Below are 20660 nucleotides of genomic sequence, written 5' to 3' on the forward strand. Positions count from 1 at the left end.
TTATTTCAATAAAAATATGAAAATTAAAACCTTATGATACCATTTCTCACCTATAAAATTGGCAGTATTTGTTTTAAAACAATACTTGCGAGGTGCTCATGATATAGTAACTTTCAAACTCTATTAGGAAGAGTGAAAATTGATATGGATGTTTTGGGCAGTATATATGAAAAGACTTTGCAATATTCAGTCTTATTCCCTTTGATCTAAAAACATGTTTTCTAGGAAGCTAACCTGAAGTAATATATAATATTTAAAACAAAGGTTTTATATAAATATGTTCATTGCAGTGTTATGGAAATATGAAAGATTTAATATATAAAGATATTCATCACAGTACTATAACAAAAGTATAAGTGACAAATATAGTAAGGGAATGTTTAAACAAGGTAAGATTTATTCATGTAATAAAATACTATGAAGACTTTTTTTTCAAAAAAAGTTGAAATAAGCAGAGAAATTATATCTCCATGTTGTTTTAATTTTCTATCTTTGAAAGTTGGACAGTAAAACTTTATTAGCTATTTTTATTTCTTCTTTGTAGCTTTTCCTTTTGATTCTGAATCCTTTGGTGTTAAATATTTCAAAGTATTTAAAATTCTTTTTATTTCAAAAGACTCTTTACTCAGATAAAAATTTTTAAAAAAAATAGATAATTTTGGATACTCATGGCCTCTTGACATTTCTTCCCCTTTGACTTCTAATATTCCATGACTACCTCCTGGCACACAAGCTTGTTTAAAAAAGCCCTCAGAGTTGTGTATTCACAGATACACGTTACTAGTTTTCGTATATGTGTTGAAGCTATTGCTACTGGAGCAGGGAGGTGAGAGGTTAGCATGACTCCGTAATAAGCACCTACAATATTTGTTCTGATCTAGTTCCTTCTCACTGTTTTCAGTAACCATCTCAGTAATTGTCCCTTCTCACACTGAAGGGTGCAAAGCAGAAGGCTGTTGGAACAAAGACTATCTGGGATAGGCCCTGGTTACTCAGAGTGGTCCATGTACCGTCCTCTCTAGGAGCATGTTAGAAATGCAGACTTGCACCCACCCAGACCTTCTGAATGGGGATCTGCATTCAATGATACTGAAGAATATACAGCAAAAATGCATTATTGTTTATTTAATAAAGGCTTTTACTTCCCATTCGTAACTTTTAAAACTTACACTTTTATTGCTTTAAAACTGCTTCTCTTTTAAAAGTAAGATATTCTTTTCATTTTTCTTCTCAAAGTCAGAACTCAAAAGATACTTTTTTGAGATCCACAAAATGATCTATCAAGGTAGAATCCTTGACTTGTCAAACTATGATGGTAATATCAGTGTGCAATTTTTCACAGGTGATGGAAGAAAATAAGAATAGGTTTTCTGGTGCCCCCAAAAATGGAGGATGGATCTTGGACAACTGCCCTGTTATAAAAGACCTGTGGATGGCCTTAATTGATAAAGGAGTTTTACCTGATATGGTAATCCTTTTATCAGATACAGAAAACAACGGTTGGTAAATATTTATTGTGTAAATTTGAAAGTGAAAATTTTTTTAAAATATTTTTTTAGTTGTAGACAGACACAATACCTTTATTTTATTTATTTGTTTTTATGTGGTGCGGAGGATCGAATTCAGTGCCTCACACATGCTAGGCAAACACTCTACCAAATTTTATTGCTGATAATATTTTTGGTTAAAATACAGAACAGAGAACTCTCCATTCTCCTTAAGTGTAAATACTTCCCCAGCAATCCTTGCAGGAACTACTGGTACACAAAATAAGGCTTCCATCCACCAAGAAGATGGCCTGGGATGATGTGCTGGCTTGCTGAACATTCCAGCAGGCCCTTGTAATTGCAAATGTTCTTTAGAGCTCGCAATTCTAACACCTGCCTCTAAGTCCTCAACTACAATTTCTCAGAGAATGATGCATAATACTGAGGGCAATTAACTACATAAATATGTTAATTTTTAATTATTCTGTCACTTTGCCTCTGAAGAAAATAGGTATATTTAAAAAGAAAGTTTCCAGGGGGAAAAATGTAATATTTTTTTCATGTTTTAATTATTTATACCATATTAACATATGCCTTTTAAAAACATATTTAAGACAGTCTTAAAAATTTAAAGAACCTAAGCTCAAAAATTTTGTTAAAGAATCTAAGTTCTCTTTAGATAAAGTTTTAAAGGAAAATATATTTAGATATACACAGAAATAACTTTTTGTTGTTAATTTCCAAAATATATCTCACACCTTTTTATACAGCTTCAAAATTAATATTATCCTCTTTATCTGTATTTCAGGAAAATGTTTATTTAATAGAATATATCTAAAGCATAAATCTGAAATTGATTCTAAGATTTTAGAAAGATTATTAGATGAACTACAAAAGAAAAAACAGGAAGAAGCAGCAGAAAGGTAAAGTTTGCCTAGACTGATAAAACAGTTTGATATATCTGTTGCAGCTGTATTTTCTTAGAACCTACACTTATGAAATATCTCTAATATCAAAAAGATAGTCTAGTAACTAGATCCAATTCTAATTAATTCTAAGAAAAACAGTAATTTTGCAAATACTTCCAGAATTTCTAAAGAACAGTCATGAATATTTTCCTAGCCATAGCAAACTATATCAATCATCCACTCTCAAAAGATACTGTAAAAAATTGAGCACAGATATGTACACATATATACACACACACGCACGCATACACACACACACATACACACAGATTGCTGTATTTATATGTGGCTTCATTTTGCTAACAAGTATCCACAAAAGTGAAGGAATAATCTGATAGGAAGCAAATGAATATATTCTTTGTGTGACCTGACTGAATTCCAAAGCCTTAGTTCTACATAAGTAAAGACAAGACTGCTTATTTACATTTGACAGATTTAACATCAAAGGTTTACTCTTGAATCTGGGGATAATGGGAATTTTTAAAAGTATGAACACATATTTATCTGTTCATGGCTAGGGTCAAGATTAAACTTCAATATATGAAGTTCCTCAGGTTGAGGAATAAAATTTAAAAAGAACAGTGACTTAATTTGTTAATTGTTCTTCAAATACTATATTTTAATTTGTCCATTGGGATCAATACTACCTGAAGCAATAAGACATAGATAGTTAAGCATACATTATTCTTTCAATTCACTGAAACTTTTTCTATTTTTTAATTTTATTTTTTTATTTGTTCTATTTAGTTATACATGACAGCAGAATACATTTCATTTCATTGTAGACAAATGGAGTACATTTTCATTTCTCTGGTAGTACACTATGTAGAGTCACACCATTCTTGCAATCATACATTTACATAGGGTAATGATGTCCATCTCGTTCCACAATCTTTCCCACCCCCTACCCTGTCCCCTCCCCTATTCCCCTCTGCCCAATCCAAAGTTCCTCCATTCTTCCCTTACTGCTGCCCCTTATTTATCAGCACCTACTTATCAGAGAAAATATTTGGCCTTTGGTTTTGGCGGATTGCCTTATCTCTCTTAGCATGACATTCTCTAACTCCATCCATTTACCTGCAAATGCCATAATTTTGTTCTTTAAGGCTGAGTAATATTCCGTTGTGTATATATACCACAGTTTCTTTATCCACTCATCTATTCAAAGGCATGTAGGTGGTTCCATAGTTTAACTATTGTGAATTGAGCTGCTATAAACATGATGTGACTGCATCACTGTAGTACACAGATTTTAAGTTCTTTGGGTATAGACCAAGGAGTGGGATAGCTGGGTCAAATGGTGGTTCTATTCCGAGCTTTCTGAGGAATCTCCATACAGCTTTCCATAGTGGTTGACCAATTTTCAGTCCCATCGGCAATGTATGAGTGTACCTTTTTCCACTTATTCTCACTACTGTTGCTTATATTCTTGATAATTGCCATTTTGACTGGAGTGAAAGGGAATCTTAGAGTAGTTTTGATATGCATTTCTCTAATTGCTAGAGATGTTGAACATTTTTTCACATATTTGTTGATTGAATGTATTTATTCTTTGAAGTATCTGCTCAGTTCTTTAGCCCACTTATTGATTGGTTATTGGTATTTTTGAAGTTAAGTTTTTTGAATTCTGGAGATTAGTGCTCTATCTGAAGTGCATGTGGTAAAGATTTTCTTCCACTCTGTAGGCCCTCTGTTCATGTTATTGATGGTTTCCTTTGCTGAAAAAAAAAAAAGCTTTTTAGTTTGAATCCATCCCATTTATTGATTCTTGATTTTATTTCTTGCACTTTAGTAGTCTTGTTGAAGTAGTCAGGTCCTAAGCCAACATGGTGGAGATTTGGACCTACTTTTTCTTCAGTTAGACACAAGGTCTCTAATCTAGTGCCGAAGTCTTTGATACACTTTGAGCTGAGTTTTGTGCAGAGTGAGAAATAGGGATTTAATTCCATTTTGCTGCATGTGGATTTCTAGTTTTGCCAGCACCATTTGTTGAAGAGGCTATCTTTTCTCCATTGTATGTTTTTGGCACCTTTGCCTAGTATGAGCTAACTGTATTTATGTGGGTTTGTCTCCATGTCTTCTAATTTTGTGCCATTGGTCTACCTGTCTATTTTGGTGCCAATACCATGCTGTTTTTGTTACTATTGCTCTGTAGTATAGTTTAAGGTCTAGTGTTGTGATGCCTCCTATTTCACTCTTTCTGCTAAGGATTGCTTTTGCTATTCTGGGTCTCCCATTTTTCCAGATGAATTTCATGATTGCTTTCTCTATTTCTATGAGGAAGACATTGGGATTTTAATTGGAATTGCATTGAGTCTGTATAACACTTTTGGTAGTATGGCCATTTTGACAATATTAAATCTGCCTACCCAGGCACATGGGAGATCTTTCCATCTTCCAAAGACTTCTTCGATTTTTTTCTTTGGTGTTCTATAGTTTTCATTGTAGAGGTCTTTCACCTCTTTTGTTAGATCTATTCCCAAGTATTTTTTTTTTTTTTGAGGCTATTGTGAATGGGGTAGTTTTCCTAGTTTCTCTTCCTGTAGATTCACCACTTATGAATAGAAATGCATTAGATTTATGAGTATTGATTTTATATCCTGCTACTTTGCTGAATTCATTTATTAGTTCTAGAAGTTTTCTGGTGGAAATTTTTAGATTCTCTAAATAAAGAGAATCACTATATTTGTCACCAGCAAATAGTGATAATTTGAGTTCTTCTTTTCCTATTTGTATTCCTTTAATTTCTTTCATCTGTCTGATTCCTTTGGCTAGAGTTTCAAGGACTATGTTGAATAGAACTGATTAAAAAAAAAAGGCATCCCTGTGTTGTTTCAGTTTTTAGAGGAAATGCTTTCAGTTTTTCTCCATTTAGAATGATATTGATCTTGGGCTTAGCATACATAGCCTTTACAATGTTGAACTATGTTCCTACTATCCCTATTTTTTCTAGTGTCTTGTATGTGTAGGGGTGCTGTATTTTGTCAAATGCTTTTTCTGCATCTACTGAAATGATCATATGATTCTTAACTTTAAGTCTATTGATGTGATAAGTTACACTTATTGATTTCTGTATGTTGAACCAACCTTGCATCCCTGGGATGAACTACTTGATTGTGGTGCACTATCTCTTTAATATGTTTTTACATGCAATTTGCCAGAATTTTGTTAAGAATTTTTGCATCTATATTCATCAGGGATGTTGTCTGAATTTTTCTTTCCTTGATGTGTCTTTGTCTGGTTATGGTATCAGGGTGATACTAGCTTCATAGAATGAATTTGGAAGGGTTTCCCCCTTTTCTATTTCATGGAATAATTTGAGGAGTATTGGTATTAGTTCTTCTTTGAAGGGCTTGTAGAACTCAACTGAGAATCCTTCTGATCCTGGGCTTTTCTTGATTAGTAGGCTTTTGATGTCATCTTCTGTTTCATTGTTTGAAATTGATCTGTTTAAATTGGGTATGTCCTCCCGATCCAGTTTGGGGAGATCATATGTCTCTAGAAACCTGTCGATGTCTTTGAGATTTTCTATTTTGTTGGAGTGTAGATTTTCAAAATAGCTTCTAATTATCTTCTGTATTTCAGTGGTGTCCATCAACTTCTTTTATTTTTTCAAACAACCAACTTTTTGTTTTGTCAGTTTTTTCAATTGTTTCTTTAGTTTCAGTTGTATTGATTTCAGCGCTGATTTTAATTATTTCCTGTCTTCTACTACTTTTGGTGTTGATTTGTTGTTCCTTTTCTAGGTCTTTGAGTTGTAATGTTAGGTCATTTATTTGTTTACTTTTTATTCTTTTCATGTATGAGCTCAATGCAATGAACTTTGCTCTTAGCACTGCCTTCATAGTGTCCCAGAGATTTTGATATGTTATACTGGGATTCTCATTTATCTCTAAGTACTTTTTTAATCTCCTCCCTGATTTTTTCTGCTACCCATTCATCATTCAGTAACATGCTATTTAGTCTCCAGGTGTTGGAGTAGCTTCTATTTTTCATTTTATCATTGATTTCTACTTTCATTCCATTATGATCTGATAGAATGCAGGGTAGGATTTCTATTTTTTTGTATATGCTGAGAATTACTTTGTGGTCTAAGATATGGTCTATTTTAGAGAAGGATCCATGCTGCTGAGAATAAAGTATATTCACTTGATGATGGATGAATACTCTATATATGTCCATTAAGTCTAAGTCATTGATTGTATTATTTAGTTCTATAGTTCCTTTGTTTGGTTTTTGTTTGGAAGATCTATCCAGTGGAGAGAGAGGTGAGTTAAAGTCACCCAGTACTATTGTGCTGTGGTCTATTTGATTCTTGAAATTGAGAAGGTTTTTGGATATATGATATAGATGCTCCATTGTTTGGAGCATAAATATTTGTGATTATTATGCCTTGTTGTGTATGATTCCCTTAAGCAGTATGAAATGTCCTTCTTTATCCCTCTGACTAACTTTTGTTTGAAGTCCACTTTGTCTGATATGATAATGGAAACCCCTGCTTTTATACACATTCCATGTGAGTGATGTTTTTTTCCCAACCTTTCACCCTCAGTCTGTGGATGTGTCCTTCTAGGAGGTGAGTTTCTTGAAGGCAGCATATTGTTGGGTCTTTATTTTTAATCCAATCTGCCAGTCTATGTCTTTTATTTGATGAGTTTAGGCCATTAACATTCAGGATTATTATTAAGATATGATTTGTACCCAGTCATTTTGGTTTATTTTTGGTTTTTAAATTGACTTGGTTTCTCCTTTGATTGACTATTCCTTTAGGGTAGTTTCTCCCTTTGCTGACCTACATTGTTGTTTTTCATTTCCTCTTCATAGAATATTTTGTTGAGAATATTCTGTAGTGCAGGCTTTCTAGTTGTATATTCTTTTAACTTCTGTTTATCATGGAAGCTTTTTATTTCATCATCAAATCTGAAGCTTAGTTTTGCTGGATATAAAATTCTTGGTTGGCATCCATTTTCTTTCAGAGCTTGGTATATATTGTTCTAGGACCACCTAGCTTTTAGGGTCTGGATTGAGAAATCTGCTGATATCCTAATTGGTATCCCCGATATGTAATCTGATTCTTTTCTCTTGTGGCCTTTAAAATTCTATCTTTTTTTGTATGCTGAACATTTTGATTATAATGTGCCTTGGTGTGGATCTGTTGTAATTTTGTATATTTGGTGTCCTGTAAGCCTCTTGTACATGATTTTCCATTTCATTCTTCAGGATTGGGAGATTTTCTGATATTATTTCATTGAATAGATTGTTCTTTCCTTTGGTTTGTATCTCTGTCCCTTACTCTATCCTATTAATTCTTAAATTTTGTCTTTTCATGTTATCCGATAATTTTTGGAGCTTCTGTTAATGATTTACCATCTCCTCTGTGTGGGCAACTTTATTTTCAAGATTAAATATTTTGTCTTCATTGTCTGAAGTCTGTTGGCAATGCTTTCTATTGAGTTTTTAATTTGGTTTATTGTTTCCTTAATTTCAAGACGTTCTGTTTGTTTTTGTTTTTGTTTTTTTCAGAATCTCTATCTCTTTACTGAAGTAATCTTTTGCTTCTTTCATTTGCTTTTTCAACTATTGAAGTGATATTTGTTGCCTACATTTGCTCTCTTGTATCATCCTTTACTTCATAGATCATTTTAATTATGTACATTCTGAACTCCTTTTCTGACATTTCTTCTACTGTGCTGTCAATCAATTCTATTAATATAGCAGCTTGGTTTGTTTGGGATGCTTTCTTCCCTTGTTTTTTCATTTCAGTTGTATGTCTTCCTCTCTAGCTCTATGGATTCAAGGTATTACAGTTTCCACCCTATAGTTTTATAGTGTCCCTACAGGTTTCCAATACCTCACTTTTAAGGGAGAGATTAATATTAATAGCACCCAATGCAAACAATATGCAGCCTTAAACCAAATAGCCCCTATAAAGATGTTAACAGTTTTGTCACAATAAACAGAGTTGATGTGTTTGATTATTATCTACAACATAAACAGTAGGTTTGCAATGAGGTCTACAATTTCTAATGGTGAACAAAGAGAGAGAATGGGGGAGGGGTACAGGATGTGATGTTAATGAGGTGAGAGAGGAGAATTATAAAGGTACTAGATCATAGGAAGAGTGAAAGAGGAATCAAAAGAAGTTAGTTGTTAGCAGGAGAAAAGAGGAAAAGACTCCGAGGAAACAGATAAATAAGAAGAAAATAGAGCAAGTAAAAAAGAAAAGAAAAAGAAACAACAAATTAAAAGTATGAAAATTTATAACAAAACTGTAATATACTATTCAAACCTCCCAGTCCTCAGTAGCCCAATGCATGAAAAGTACTTGATTTCAAAAGTGTTGGGGATGTGAGAGCAAGAAATGAAAAAAGAAAAAAGAAAAATAAGGGGAAAAAGAATCTTGAAGGAAAATTGAACAATTGTTTCTGTTGGAGGTCAATATCTTTTCTGCTTCCCTTCTTATCTGATAGGTGGGGCTGTCTGGAGTTTACTGGTAACTCCACCCTCAGGATGGTGAAAGTTACTAAGGTGGGAGGATCAGACTTGGACAGGAAGACTGCACCCCCAGGACTCTTCTTTGGAGTCCACTCATGTGACACAAGAGCCTGGTCTTAGCCCCTTACCTCACTTGTGGACCCCACAATTCCTGGTCTCTAATTTAGTCTCTAAATTGTATCCTGCCCTTTTGAATTCCCAATCAAGAAACTCTCTTCCTGGAGGTCCTGAGGGGTGAGTCCTGGGACCTGTGTGCCTGTTATGGGAAACTGTTCTGCATTGGGCAGATCAAGACCAGGCATTGAGATCTGTGGGCCAACCTTGTAGGTGCAAGCCCTGGGCCAGGTTAGTGGCCAGGGGTTGGTTGGGAGACTGGGGACTGAGGAGCCAGAGGACCCTGTTGATTGTCAAACTGGCAGGATAAGATAATCAGTGGCTTCTGTATTGGGGAGGGAGTCATGGACCAGGTTGATGTTGGTTTCCAGCAAGTGCTGACCAAGTTGTCTCTGGGATCCCAGCGGGTGCCAGGCTGGTTGGCTGGACGAAGATGCCCTCACACCTTCTTCCAACCTACCGATACTTGCAAGTCTCTCTCCTGCCCCTGCAGCAAGATGGTGACTATTAGCACACCTAACAGGGATACCTCAGATGTAACCTTGCTGGCAGGGACCTTTGTGATGTTCTTTCAGGTCCTGGTATTATTCCTAGATGGTAGCAGCCACGTCCCTAGTTGATGGAGGCAGTGGAGGCTACCCTGTAGGTACCTTGATATTGGGCTTCTAGTCTCTAGTCGGTGTCCCAAGATGGAAGCTGCACCAATTAAGAATGGTGGTTGTGGCAGCAGAGGGAACCCAAGATGGCAGTGGAGGAGTCCCAAGATGGAGGCAACTGCTTTCAGAGATGGGGCAGTGAGGGCAGGCCAAGCAGTGGTGTTGGGCAGCTTGTTTGGAAATGTAGAACTACGGTGGGTGATGCTGCGGCAGGTGTCTGTCGCCAGGTCCTATCCAGTGTTCCAAAGTGGAGTCTACCACATGGAGGGGAGTATAGGGCTGCAGTGTCCCAAGATGGAGACTGACATACATTAGGAGATGGGGACCACCACGGCTCACAGGTGCAGTGGAACCTTTTTCTATTTATTGATGATGGCATCTATAGGAGCATTCCCAAATACTGTTTCTTTTTCCTCTTCAGATATTATCAATTAGATCTGGGATTTAGGAGAGCTCATTAAACTCTAAATTATAAAGCTGGGAGGTGGGTAATTGTGTGGAAATAGTGAACTGACTTGTGTAGCTCGGAGGATTTTTTTTTTTTTTTTTTTTTTTTTTTTTTTTTTTTAGTGTGTATTCTTCATCTAAGTTAGTTATTCCCTTAGGAACTTGACCCCAAACTCCATGAAGTATAATTTAGTTGAATTGATGGATAATAAAATCATTGTTCTATATATTGACTAAAAAGTATTACTAATTCAAAAAATAATTACAAATTTATTAGATTTACTTTTAGCTTTCAAAACTTCTGTTGCAAATGGAGAAATAATGTGCTAATATTTAAGGAGTCACTTAATTTTTATCTAGTATATGAGAAATAGTTAAATATTTGAGAACATTTGAAATCTTAATGTAAGAGTAAAACAAAGTTCATGTGATTTCTAGACTGAAGGTCTCATAATTTAAAACAGATATGAAGTAAATATAAGTAATTTTTTTTAAATGAAAAAGATACCTTCCCCAGTTTCTCCCAACTTTACTTCCACCCTCTCTTGCCAGAGGGAATTGTCTAAGCTCTTTCTATCTTCAACTTTTAATTCTTTTGATTCCAAATTTTCACTTATTTGTAAACTTCTTAATGTCAAATACCTGCTCAGACTTTCCTAGATATATATATAAATAAATATATATAAATATATTGATCATACATATGTATTATATGTACAGAATCACATTATTGATTGTATTTTATGTGAGTGCATGCTGGGCATGCACAATAACTGGGTTCAACATATATAATTATATACAATAAGTATTTCAAAGCAAACTTTTTTTCCATATACTGTACAACAAAACCTAAAAACATTAAAAAGGGGAGAAATGCTTAGAGACTTCATTTAATGGTCTTAAAGTTGGTTAGAAAAAAGATAACTCTAAAGGGAAGGGAGGATTGATGGGAATAGGAAAGGCAGTAAAATGAATAGGACAAAACTTTCCTTTGTTTATGTATGAATACACGACCAATGAAACTCCACATCATGTGCAACCACAAGAGTGGGATCCTAATTAGAAAAAATTATTCTTCGTGTTTGTATAATATGTCAAAATATATTCTACTCTCATGTGTATCTAAAAAGAACACACAAAAAAAGATAAATCTAATAGGATTAAAAATTAGATCTTGGATCAGATATCTAAAATCATGCCAAATTCTACAATTTTTCCAGTATCTGTTTCTAAATGTGGCAGTCAAATTGCAAGATAATTTCTGTCATCATTGTTTTTCTTTGGATCATCTTTCCAAATGGTTTATAGAAGTCCTTAATAACAAGCAAAATTCTTCCTCCTCCTGGTCAGGTCTTAGATTCTTGGTAGCAACATAGATCAACCAGGTTTTAGACAAGAAAGATCTCACAAGGTGCCCTCATGAACTAAGTAGAACAAATGACTGCCCCTTCATGGACAGTCAAATAGGGAAGGAGTTCAGAAAGAGGGCTCTCTAGTCTCACAGGTCTGGATTCTGAACAGAGAATTCAGAATTACACAGAGACTTCTGGCTAGAAGATTGGATTTTGAATACAAGGAAAGAACACAACAGGAAGCAGAGCTGTTGGGAGAAGTGTAGTAATGTCTTCTGAAGAGAATAAATGTAATTCATTTTCAAAGGAAGGATGAATGGACACAAAGAACATCAAATATGAGAGGAATGATAGGCCTTAGGAAAGCTGTGGCTCCAGTGGGTGCTACTGATAGGAATGAGCTCTTCTTAACTTGTCCCCTGTTGGTAAATACTTGGTGTCATTTTTTTTATACCATGTTTAAAAGATGCAATCAAGGTATGCCTTGACTCCATATACAAACAGAGAAACAACATGTATCCCATTTGTTTACAATAAAAAAAAGATTAAAAAAAAAAGATGCAATCAACATTCCTATGTTTCTTTGTGCGGTAGCAATACCTAGACATAGAACATCTAGGTCAAAAGAATACATATTTTTCACTTTTAATAGATATTGCCTTTCTTCATCATTTTACTAACTTTTCTTTTACCTGTTTTCACCATTGTTAAGGCAGGTTTAGTGCTTTAAGGAAATAGATTCCCTCCAGAAATAGATTAATGAAATAGATTCCCTCCAGATATTTAAGTTTCCATATTCCAGATCTCTAAATTTCATCATTACTGGGGCAGGAGATCTAGCTCAGTGGTAGAGCACCTGTCCAGCATGACCTGGGTTCAAAACCCCATATCAAAAGAACTATGTTACACACACACACACACACAAAATAGTTTTTTTCCTGATGAGAAAGATAAACCTACCAGTTTTCTATTTATTCAGTGCAGAAAATTTTTAAATGCAAAAAGTTAAAATTTTAAACTCTAATGCCACCATCCAGAGATAGTTACTATTAGCAGTTTATTTTCTTCTAGTCTTTGTATCCTCATTTATATACACCTTAAATATAAAATTAAAGTTGTATTACACATTGTTTTATATTCTTTTTTCATGTAACATTGCATTGTGAAAATTTTTCATTTAATCAGACAGAAAATGTTACAAATCCTCCCACTTACCTTTGAACTTACAGTTAGGTAGTTGTTTATTACTTTAGACAAGTTTCCTAGTTAATAGCCCAAAGTTATTTAAAATATAACATTCCAGTTTTTCCTTCCAAAACAACAATAGCAACAACTGAAAATTAACATAAATAATTTAAAATTGTACACCATAAAGTAAAAGTATAATGAATATTATAAACAATTTAGTCTTTTTATTTTTACCATTATAAGCATTTAATTCTATAATAATGTGAGATGTCTAAATTTCCAAAGATAATTAAATTCTGCATTTTTTTATTTCAGAAAAGCCAAAGAAGAGGAATTGAGAGTAGAAGAAGAAAAGCAAAGGCTATTGGAAGCTATAAATAAGAAAGCAAAAGGTAAACACAGATTAACAATGATTAATAATGTGTCATTTAATCTTGTATTGTTACTGCAAGCAACTACAGTATTTGAAGTGAATTATTTCAGGGTAATCACATTTTCCAGTTTGCCCATGAGTCCAGGTTTATGTCTAGTCCTGAAACATTTATAGTACCCCCTTTTATTCTCAAACTATTTAAACTTGGATAATAAATTATATGGTTACTGGAGAAGTGGACTCAGAGAAGAAAGACTTAGCAGCAACATAGATGCCTACTCTTGCACCCCAGAAGTCAGACACAGCAGAATAGCATGTGCAGAATGTCTTTAAATGGTTGCTTTGCGTGGGTGACACATGGCAATTGGAATTACTTATGTTAGAACGATCCTACAAGAGTTTAGAAAATAGCCATACTCTTGCTATACCCATTGCCTTTATGCTTAAATGTACACTTTGTTATGTTAAAGTTTTAAGTTTCTAAGTTTTAAATTTCTTTTAAGGTTGGCGTTCTCAACCTGAGATCCATAGATAAAATTCAAGGGTCTGTGAACTTCAATGGAAAAATAATTCCAATTATAGTTTCACTGATCTTTAACTGAAATTTAGTATTTCTTTCAACAATTAATACAGGCAATAAACCACAACAGTGTTAGAAGTACCTTGACTTTGTTATCAATAGAAATTAAGATATTTTCATTTCACATTATTGTTTTACATGCTGCATCTATGCTTATCACTGTTCCAAAATTATAGCAGTTATTAAACCATCAGCTAGTTCTTTTGCTTTAATATACTAGCAAGGATGCAAAATTCCTATATCACAAAAAATAGTTTATATCTTGATAGCTGGATTTCAATATTATTGGTTTCTTATATATTTTATTTTACAAATTTGAAAACATTCTGGAAGAGGTCCCTGGTTTCACTAGATTTCCAAAGGGGATCATAGCTCAAAAGAAGTGAAGAGTATTGGTTTAAATTTTTCTCTGCCATGCCACAAGCCACTCCAAAACTTGGTGGCATAAAACAAGCACCATTTTCATTATACCATTCTGTAGGCCAGGATTTTGGGTAGGACACAGTGGTAGTAACTGACTCTTCCTTGAGCACCTTGGTTCTGGCTTTGAGGAATTCACCCTGGAAGTGGATCCTCCAGTCCGAGTCAAGGCTTGAGAACATTGCAACCTTGATGGACATCTTACTGCAATACATGAGACAACCTGAACCAGAATACTCATTTAAGCTAATCCACAGAAACTACAAAGATAATATGTGAAGATTATTGTTTTAACCACTAAGTTTCTGGGTAATTTGTTATGAACCAACAGCTAACTATGTAACTATAATTGTATAATTAATAGTCAAAATCACAAATAGTTCAAGGATCTTAAAACACCTTTGAATCCATCCCAAACTTATATGGTACACAGATTATTCATTAGGGCTTTAGAAAAAAAGTTTTAAACTTTGTATAATTTTCTGAAACATTATATAAATTCTTTTTATGTACATTTTATAAGGTACCTCATATGGATAAGAATATAACCTATAAATAAATGTACACATATTTGAGGTATGTGACAATTTTTTATTATAGGAGATATGCAGTTGAAAGAAAATGTAAATTTCTTGTGTAGAGCACATAGCTTCATCACATCATAAGCTTCACATAACAAGCTGTGGTCAGATTCAGCAAGTGTTGCTTCATACTTGTGTATGTTACCATAAAATCCTCAATCTAACACAAACAGATTCACCACCTTCCAGGTTACATACTTGGAAGCCACATACACCGTGGTCCTGGTTCATATCTAGATGTAAGAATATTTTGGGTGGTTTTTCTCTGGGTGCTTAATCATCTGGACTTAGATAAAATTTAGATGCCAGAAGTATATCACACCACCAGAATGTGATTCTTGGAGGAACTCACTTGGGGAAGAAATTCCCACAAGAGCCCAGAAAACAATTATTTTTTCATATCATCTCTTCATATAAAGAGATGCTTTCCATTTCCATAAAAATATTGTGTCAATTTCATAAGTATATGAAATAGAATTAGACCAGTATTCTAATACCACTTGCCGTTTCTTCCTGAAAAACTCCCGTGATATAATGGTCATCAGGAACTACATAAAACTTAGAATTATGCTTTCTAAATTTATAATGAATGTTATTGATCAACCATCTATGTTATTTAATATTTTTGATTCTAAGAAAAATCTATCCACTTTTACATCATTGGTGGGGTTGTAAATTTGTACAACCACTATGGAAATTAATATGGAGGTTCTTTAAAAGACCATTTCTCAGTATCTAAGGAATTAAAGTCAGCATACTAGAATGATACATGCATACTCATGTTTATAGCAACACCACAATTTACAATAGTCAAACTATGAAACCAACCTAGGTGTCCATCAATGGAAGAATGAATAAAGAAAATGTAGTATATATTCACAATGTAGTTGAATTCAGTAATAAGGAAGAAGGAAATTTTGGTATTTGCAGGAAAATGGATGGAACCTGAGAACATTATGTTAAGCAAAATAAGCTAAATTCAGGAAATCAAGGGCCATAGGTTTTCTCTCATATGTGGAAGCCAGAGGGAAAAAAGAAAGAGAAAGTTTGTAGGGGTCTCATGAAAATCAAAAGGAGATCAGTAGAGTAGAGGTAAAGAAACCAGGGAGAGGAAAGAGGAAAGGGAAAGAGAAAATACTGGGGAACAATAATGACCAAATTATATTGTTATATTGTGTGCATGTATAAATATGTAACAATGAATCACACCATTAGTATAATTACAATACACCAATAAAAATATAGAAAAAAGAAAATCTATCATTATATATTTAGTCTAGCCTGATGCTGCCCAATAGAAATATAATGTAAGCCACATATGTAACTTTAAATCTTTTAGTAGCCACACATTTTGCATTCATTTTTTTCATACTAAATCTTTGAAATCTGTTGTGTATTTTATATATATAAATATATATACATATATACATGTATATATATATATATATATCAGTTTGTACAAACTTTAGTTCAAGTGCTCAAGAGTCACATATAACTAGTGGTTACCATATTGGACAGTGTAGCTCTAGTCATTCCCTTATTGAATGGAAACTGGGCTGCTTCTAGTCTTTTGCTGCTATATTATTTGGGGCTGCTATAAACAATTCTTCTTTTCAATGTACCCTTGCTGGTTCTCCCATAATACTCTTAGTCTGTTATTCTCTACCACCATGTTTTAATAGGTGTGCTATAGAGATTATGGATCTATTTCCTCCTTTAAACCACATACTCCAGGAGGGCACTCATTCTTTTAGCCTCAGCACTTATCAACACCCAATAAATACTTGTGGATTTAAGCTGAATGATAATTTATTCCTTCTAATTCTTTCTAGAAGCTGAAGAGATTTATAATGATCCTGATGAAGAACTTGAAGGTGAGGACTATGATGTCCGTGAAGAACCTGAGGTGCCTGAAGACAACAGAGAGTCATTACCTGAAGAGTCGGAAATGCCTGATACAGAACGTAAATTAGGTTAGACTTTACTGAGGGCCACATCCTTCATTCTACTCAGGTTCATGAGAGAGAGAAAGAGAGAGAGAGAGAGAGAGAGAGAGAGAGAGAAGCGTGTGGGAGAGAGGGAGATAATAAAATGGAAGCTGCAAATAAGAAGATGAGGCTCAGAAAGAAACCAAATCACATGATGTGCAACGTGAAAGGAAAGTTGAATCTACTTGGCCTCATGACTGGCCATCAGGAACAGGGCCAACAGAAAGAAAAAGAGAAAAACAGGCTCAGTGAGTTACCAACAGTGTCTGCTATAGGGCATGTGATATAAAGTCTCTCCTCTATCTCTCCCTTGCTAATCTTCACTAAGTTCCACATTGCTCTCTCATGCTCATTTCCAAGCAGACTATTGGGAAATGTATTAGTTTCCTAGGGCTGCTGTAACAAATAATCTTAAACTTGGTGGCTTAAAACAATAGAAATTTATTTTCTCACAGTTCAGAAGGCTAAAAATCCAAAATCAAGGTGTAAACAGGACTGTGCTCCTAGGGAAGAAACCCGCCTTGCCTCTTCCCTCCAATCTCTGCCTTATTCTTTTTCTTTTTCTTTTCTTTTCTTTCTTTCTTTTTTTTCTTTTTCTTTCTTTTTTTTTTTTTTTTTTTTTGTACTGGGGATTGAACCCAGGGGTGCTTAACCACTGAGCCACATCCCCAGCCCTTTTTTATATTTTATATAGAGACAGGGTCTCACTGAGTTACTTAGGGCCTTTAAGTTGCTAAGGTTGGCTTTGAACTCCAGATCCTCCTGCCTCAGCCTTTTGAGCTGCTGGGATTACAGGCATGTGCCACCATTCCTGGCTGTCTTTGTCTTTATATTGCACTCATGTGTATGTGTGTGTGTGTGTGTGCGTGTCCCCTAAAATTTTTATTTTAAAGGCTCCTGAGTTCTACCTCTTTGCAAGTTCTGACTCAGTAAATCTAGGATAGAGTTTGGTATTCTACATGTTAAGACACACCCCAGATGATTCTAGTAGCTGAAAACTACTGCCATAGGAAAAAAAACTTTCTTTGGAAAAAAAATTTTATATATTATCCCCTATGTCACAGAAAAAACTCAGTATTATACCTGATGCATGCCTGATTCTGAAAACATAAACTCCAGGATAATAGCTGCATGGTGTATTTGCAGGTCACAATAAATTGAGTCATTAAAGAGACTATGGACCACTTAAAAGCTGGAAAAAATCTATCAAAGACCTTGATCATAGTTCTGATATAATTAATGTGGAACTGTCTTAAATTGTTCAAAGATCCAGCCCAATTTGATTAAATATATGCTAGTTATAGAAAATGTAGAAATCCATACAAACAGAAAAAAATGGGGTGGGAAATCATCATGGTTCTACTAGCAAAAGACAATAATATTTAACATTCTGATGTATTTTCTTTCAATATTTCTAAGCATCTGGTTCTTTATTTTAGTTTTACAACTATGGTCAGATTGGACTTTAAACTGAGGGAAAGATTTGCTCTGGGACATTTTTAAAGTCCTCCTACAAGACTACTATCTATTCTGAATCATAGTAGCTATTAATATGAAAATTATTTGTTTATACACTTCCTCCAGATACCTTTTTGGAAGAGGCACAACATCTCCACATTGCTGAATATCACAGGTGTGGCCACAATCCATGGATTTCTGCACTTATGTGGTAGTAGGATTATTGAAAATTTAACTCATATTGCTCCCAAATTCTGTACTTTCCCCAGTCTTTGTCTAGCTCACAACAGTTTTCTTCAATTATTGCTTCAGATTCCTTTTTCAGGATCATACATTATTTGTTGGTTAGATAACTGTTGTTTCTCAATCACATTAATCTTCTTTTCCCTGAAGTTTTCATCTATTTGTACTTTCCCTCTTTATTCTTCAGAGACTTGTGATTCTCCATATTACCAGTTTATTTTCTCACACATATTTAAATTCTGCCCTTGCATTTTAGATTTCCTTCCACAGTTGTATTGGAGCTAATTTTCTTGCATTTCAGCCTTTATTTTTGACTGGTCTATCTTTATGCCTCCTAGCTCCCATTCCATAGATTCTGTTGACCTCTTGTGCTTGTTGAGCACTTCAAGCATAGATATTACAAAATTTACTCTGCTTTACATAAGAAGGTGTTTTCAGGCCAGGCACAGAGGTGCATGCCTGTAACATGAGTGACTGAGGAGGCTGAGGCAGGTAGATTGTGAATTTGAGGCCAGTCTGGGCAACTTATTGAGACCCTGTCTCAAAATGAAAAATTAAAAGGGCTGGGAATGTAGCTCAATGGTAGAGCATGCCTGGGTTCAATCCCCAGAACAGGATAAAAATGTTTTCAAAAGTAAAGTCTTCATCTGAATCTTTTTTTTTTTTTTAATGTAAACAAATGGGATACATGTTGTTTCTCTGTTTGTACATGGCGTAAAGGCATTCCATTTGTGTAATCATAAATTTACATACAGTAATGTTGTTTGATTCATTCTGTTATTTTTTCCCTTCCCCCCACCCCTCCCACCCCTCTTTACCCTCTATACAGTACTTCCTTCCTCCATACTTGCCCCCCTCCCTAACCCTAACTCTAACCCTAACACTAACCCTTCCCTCCCCCCCATTATGTGTCATCCTCCACTTATTAGCGATATCATTCGTCCTTTGGCTTTTTGAGATTGGCTTATCTCACTTAGCATGATATTCTCCAATTTCATCCATTTGCCTGCAAATGCCATAATTTTGTCATTCTTTATGGCTGAGTAATATTCCATTGTATATATATACCACAGTTTCTTTATCCACTCATCAATTGAAGGGCATCTAGGTTGGTTCCATAGTCTGGCTATTGTGAATTGAGCAGCTATGAACATTGATGTGGCTGTATCTCTGTAGTATGCTGATTTTAAGTCCTTTGGGTATAGGCCAAGGAGTGGGATAGCTGGGTCAAATGGAGGGTCCATTCCAAGTTTTCTAAGGAATCTCCACACTGCTTTCCAGAGTGGCTGCACTAATTTGCAACACCACCAGGAATGTATGAGTGTACCTTTCTCCCCACATCCTCGCCAACACCTGTTGCTTGTATTTTTGATAATCGCCATTCTAATTGGGGTGAGATGGAATCTTAGGGTGGTTTTGATTTGCATTTCTCTTATTACTAGAGATGTTGAACATTTTTTCATATGTTTATTGATTGCTTGTACATCTTCTTCTGTGAAGTGTCTGTTCATTTCCTTAGCCCATTTGTCGATTGGATTATTTGTATTGTTGGTGTAGAGTTTTTTGAGTTCTTTATAAATTCTGGAGATTAGCGCTCTATCTGAAGTATGATTGGCAAAGATATTCTCCCACTCTGTAGGCTCTTTCTTCACATTACTGATAGTTTCCTTTGCTGAGAGAAAGCTTTTTAGTTTGAATCTATCCCAGTTATTGATTCTTGCTTTTATTTCTTGTGCTATAGGAGTCCTGTTGAGGAAGTCTGGTCCTAGGCCCACATGTTGAAGATCGGGACCTACTTTTTCTTCTATAATCTGCAGAGTCTCTGGTCTGATTCCAAGGTCCTTAATCCATTTTGAGTTGAGTTTTGTGCAGGGTGAGAGATACGGGTTTAGTTTCATTCTGTTGCATATGGATTTCCAATTCTCCCAGCACCATTTGTTGAAGAGGCTATCATTTCTCCATTGCATATTTTTGGCGCCTTTGTCTAGTATTAGAAAGTTGTATTTATTTGGGTTTGTGTCCGTGTCCTCTATTCTGTACCATTGATCTACCTGTCTATTTTGGTACCAATACCATGCCGTCCTTGTTACTATTGCTTTGTAATAAAGTTGAAGTTCGGGTATTGCGATACCCCCTGCTTCATTTTTCCTGCGAAGGATTGCTTTAGCTATTCTGGGTTTCTTATTCTTCCAGATGAATTTCATGATTGCTTGCTCTATTTCTGTAAGGTACGTCATTGGGATTTTAATTGGGATTGCATTGAATCTGTATAGCACTTTTGGTAGTATGGCCATTTTGACAATATTAATT

At 34.8% G+C, this 20660-nt stretch overlaps 1 protein-coding gene across 1 annotated transcript in view; it reads left to right on the forward strand.

Moving 5' to 3' along the window:
- Positions 1 to 20660, forward strand: part of AK9 (adenylate kinase 9) — a 204826-nt gene that overhangs the window by 85385 nt on the left and 98781 nt on the right. Inside the window, 4 exon segments of the mRNA XM_079147365.1 lie at positions 1343 to 1499; positions 2296 to 2410; positions 13023 to 13099; positions 16494 to 16634. Of these exon segments, the coding sequence (XP_079003491.1) occupies positions 1343 to 1499; positions 2296 to 2410; positions 13023 to 13099; positions 16494 to 16634 (490 nt within the window).

This window comes from Sciurus vulgaris (assembly GCF_902686455.1).
Source record: "Sciurus vulgaris genome assembly, chromosome: 7".
Classification (NCBI taxonomy): Eukaryota; Metazoa; Chordata; class Mammalia; order Rodentia; family Sciuridae; genus Sciurus; species Sciurus vulgaris.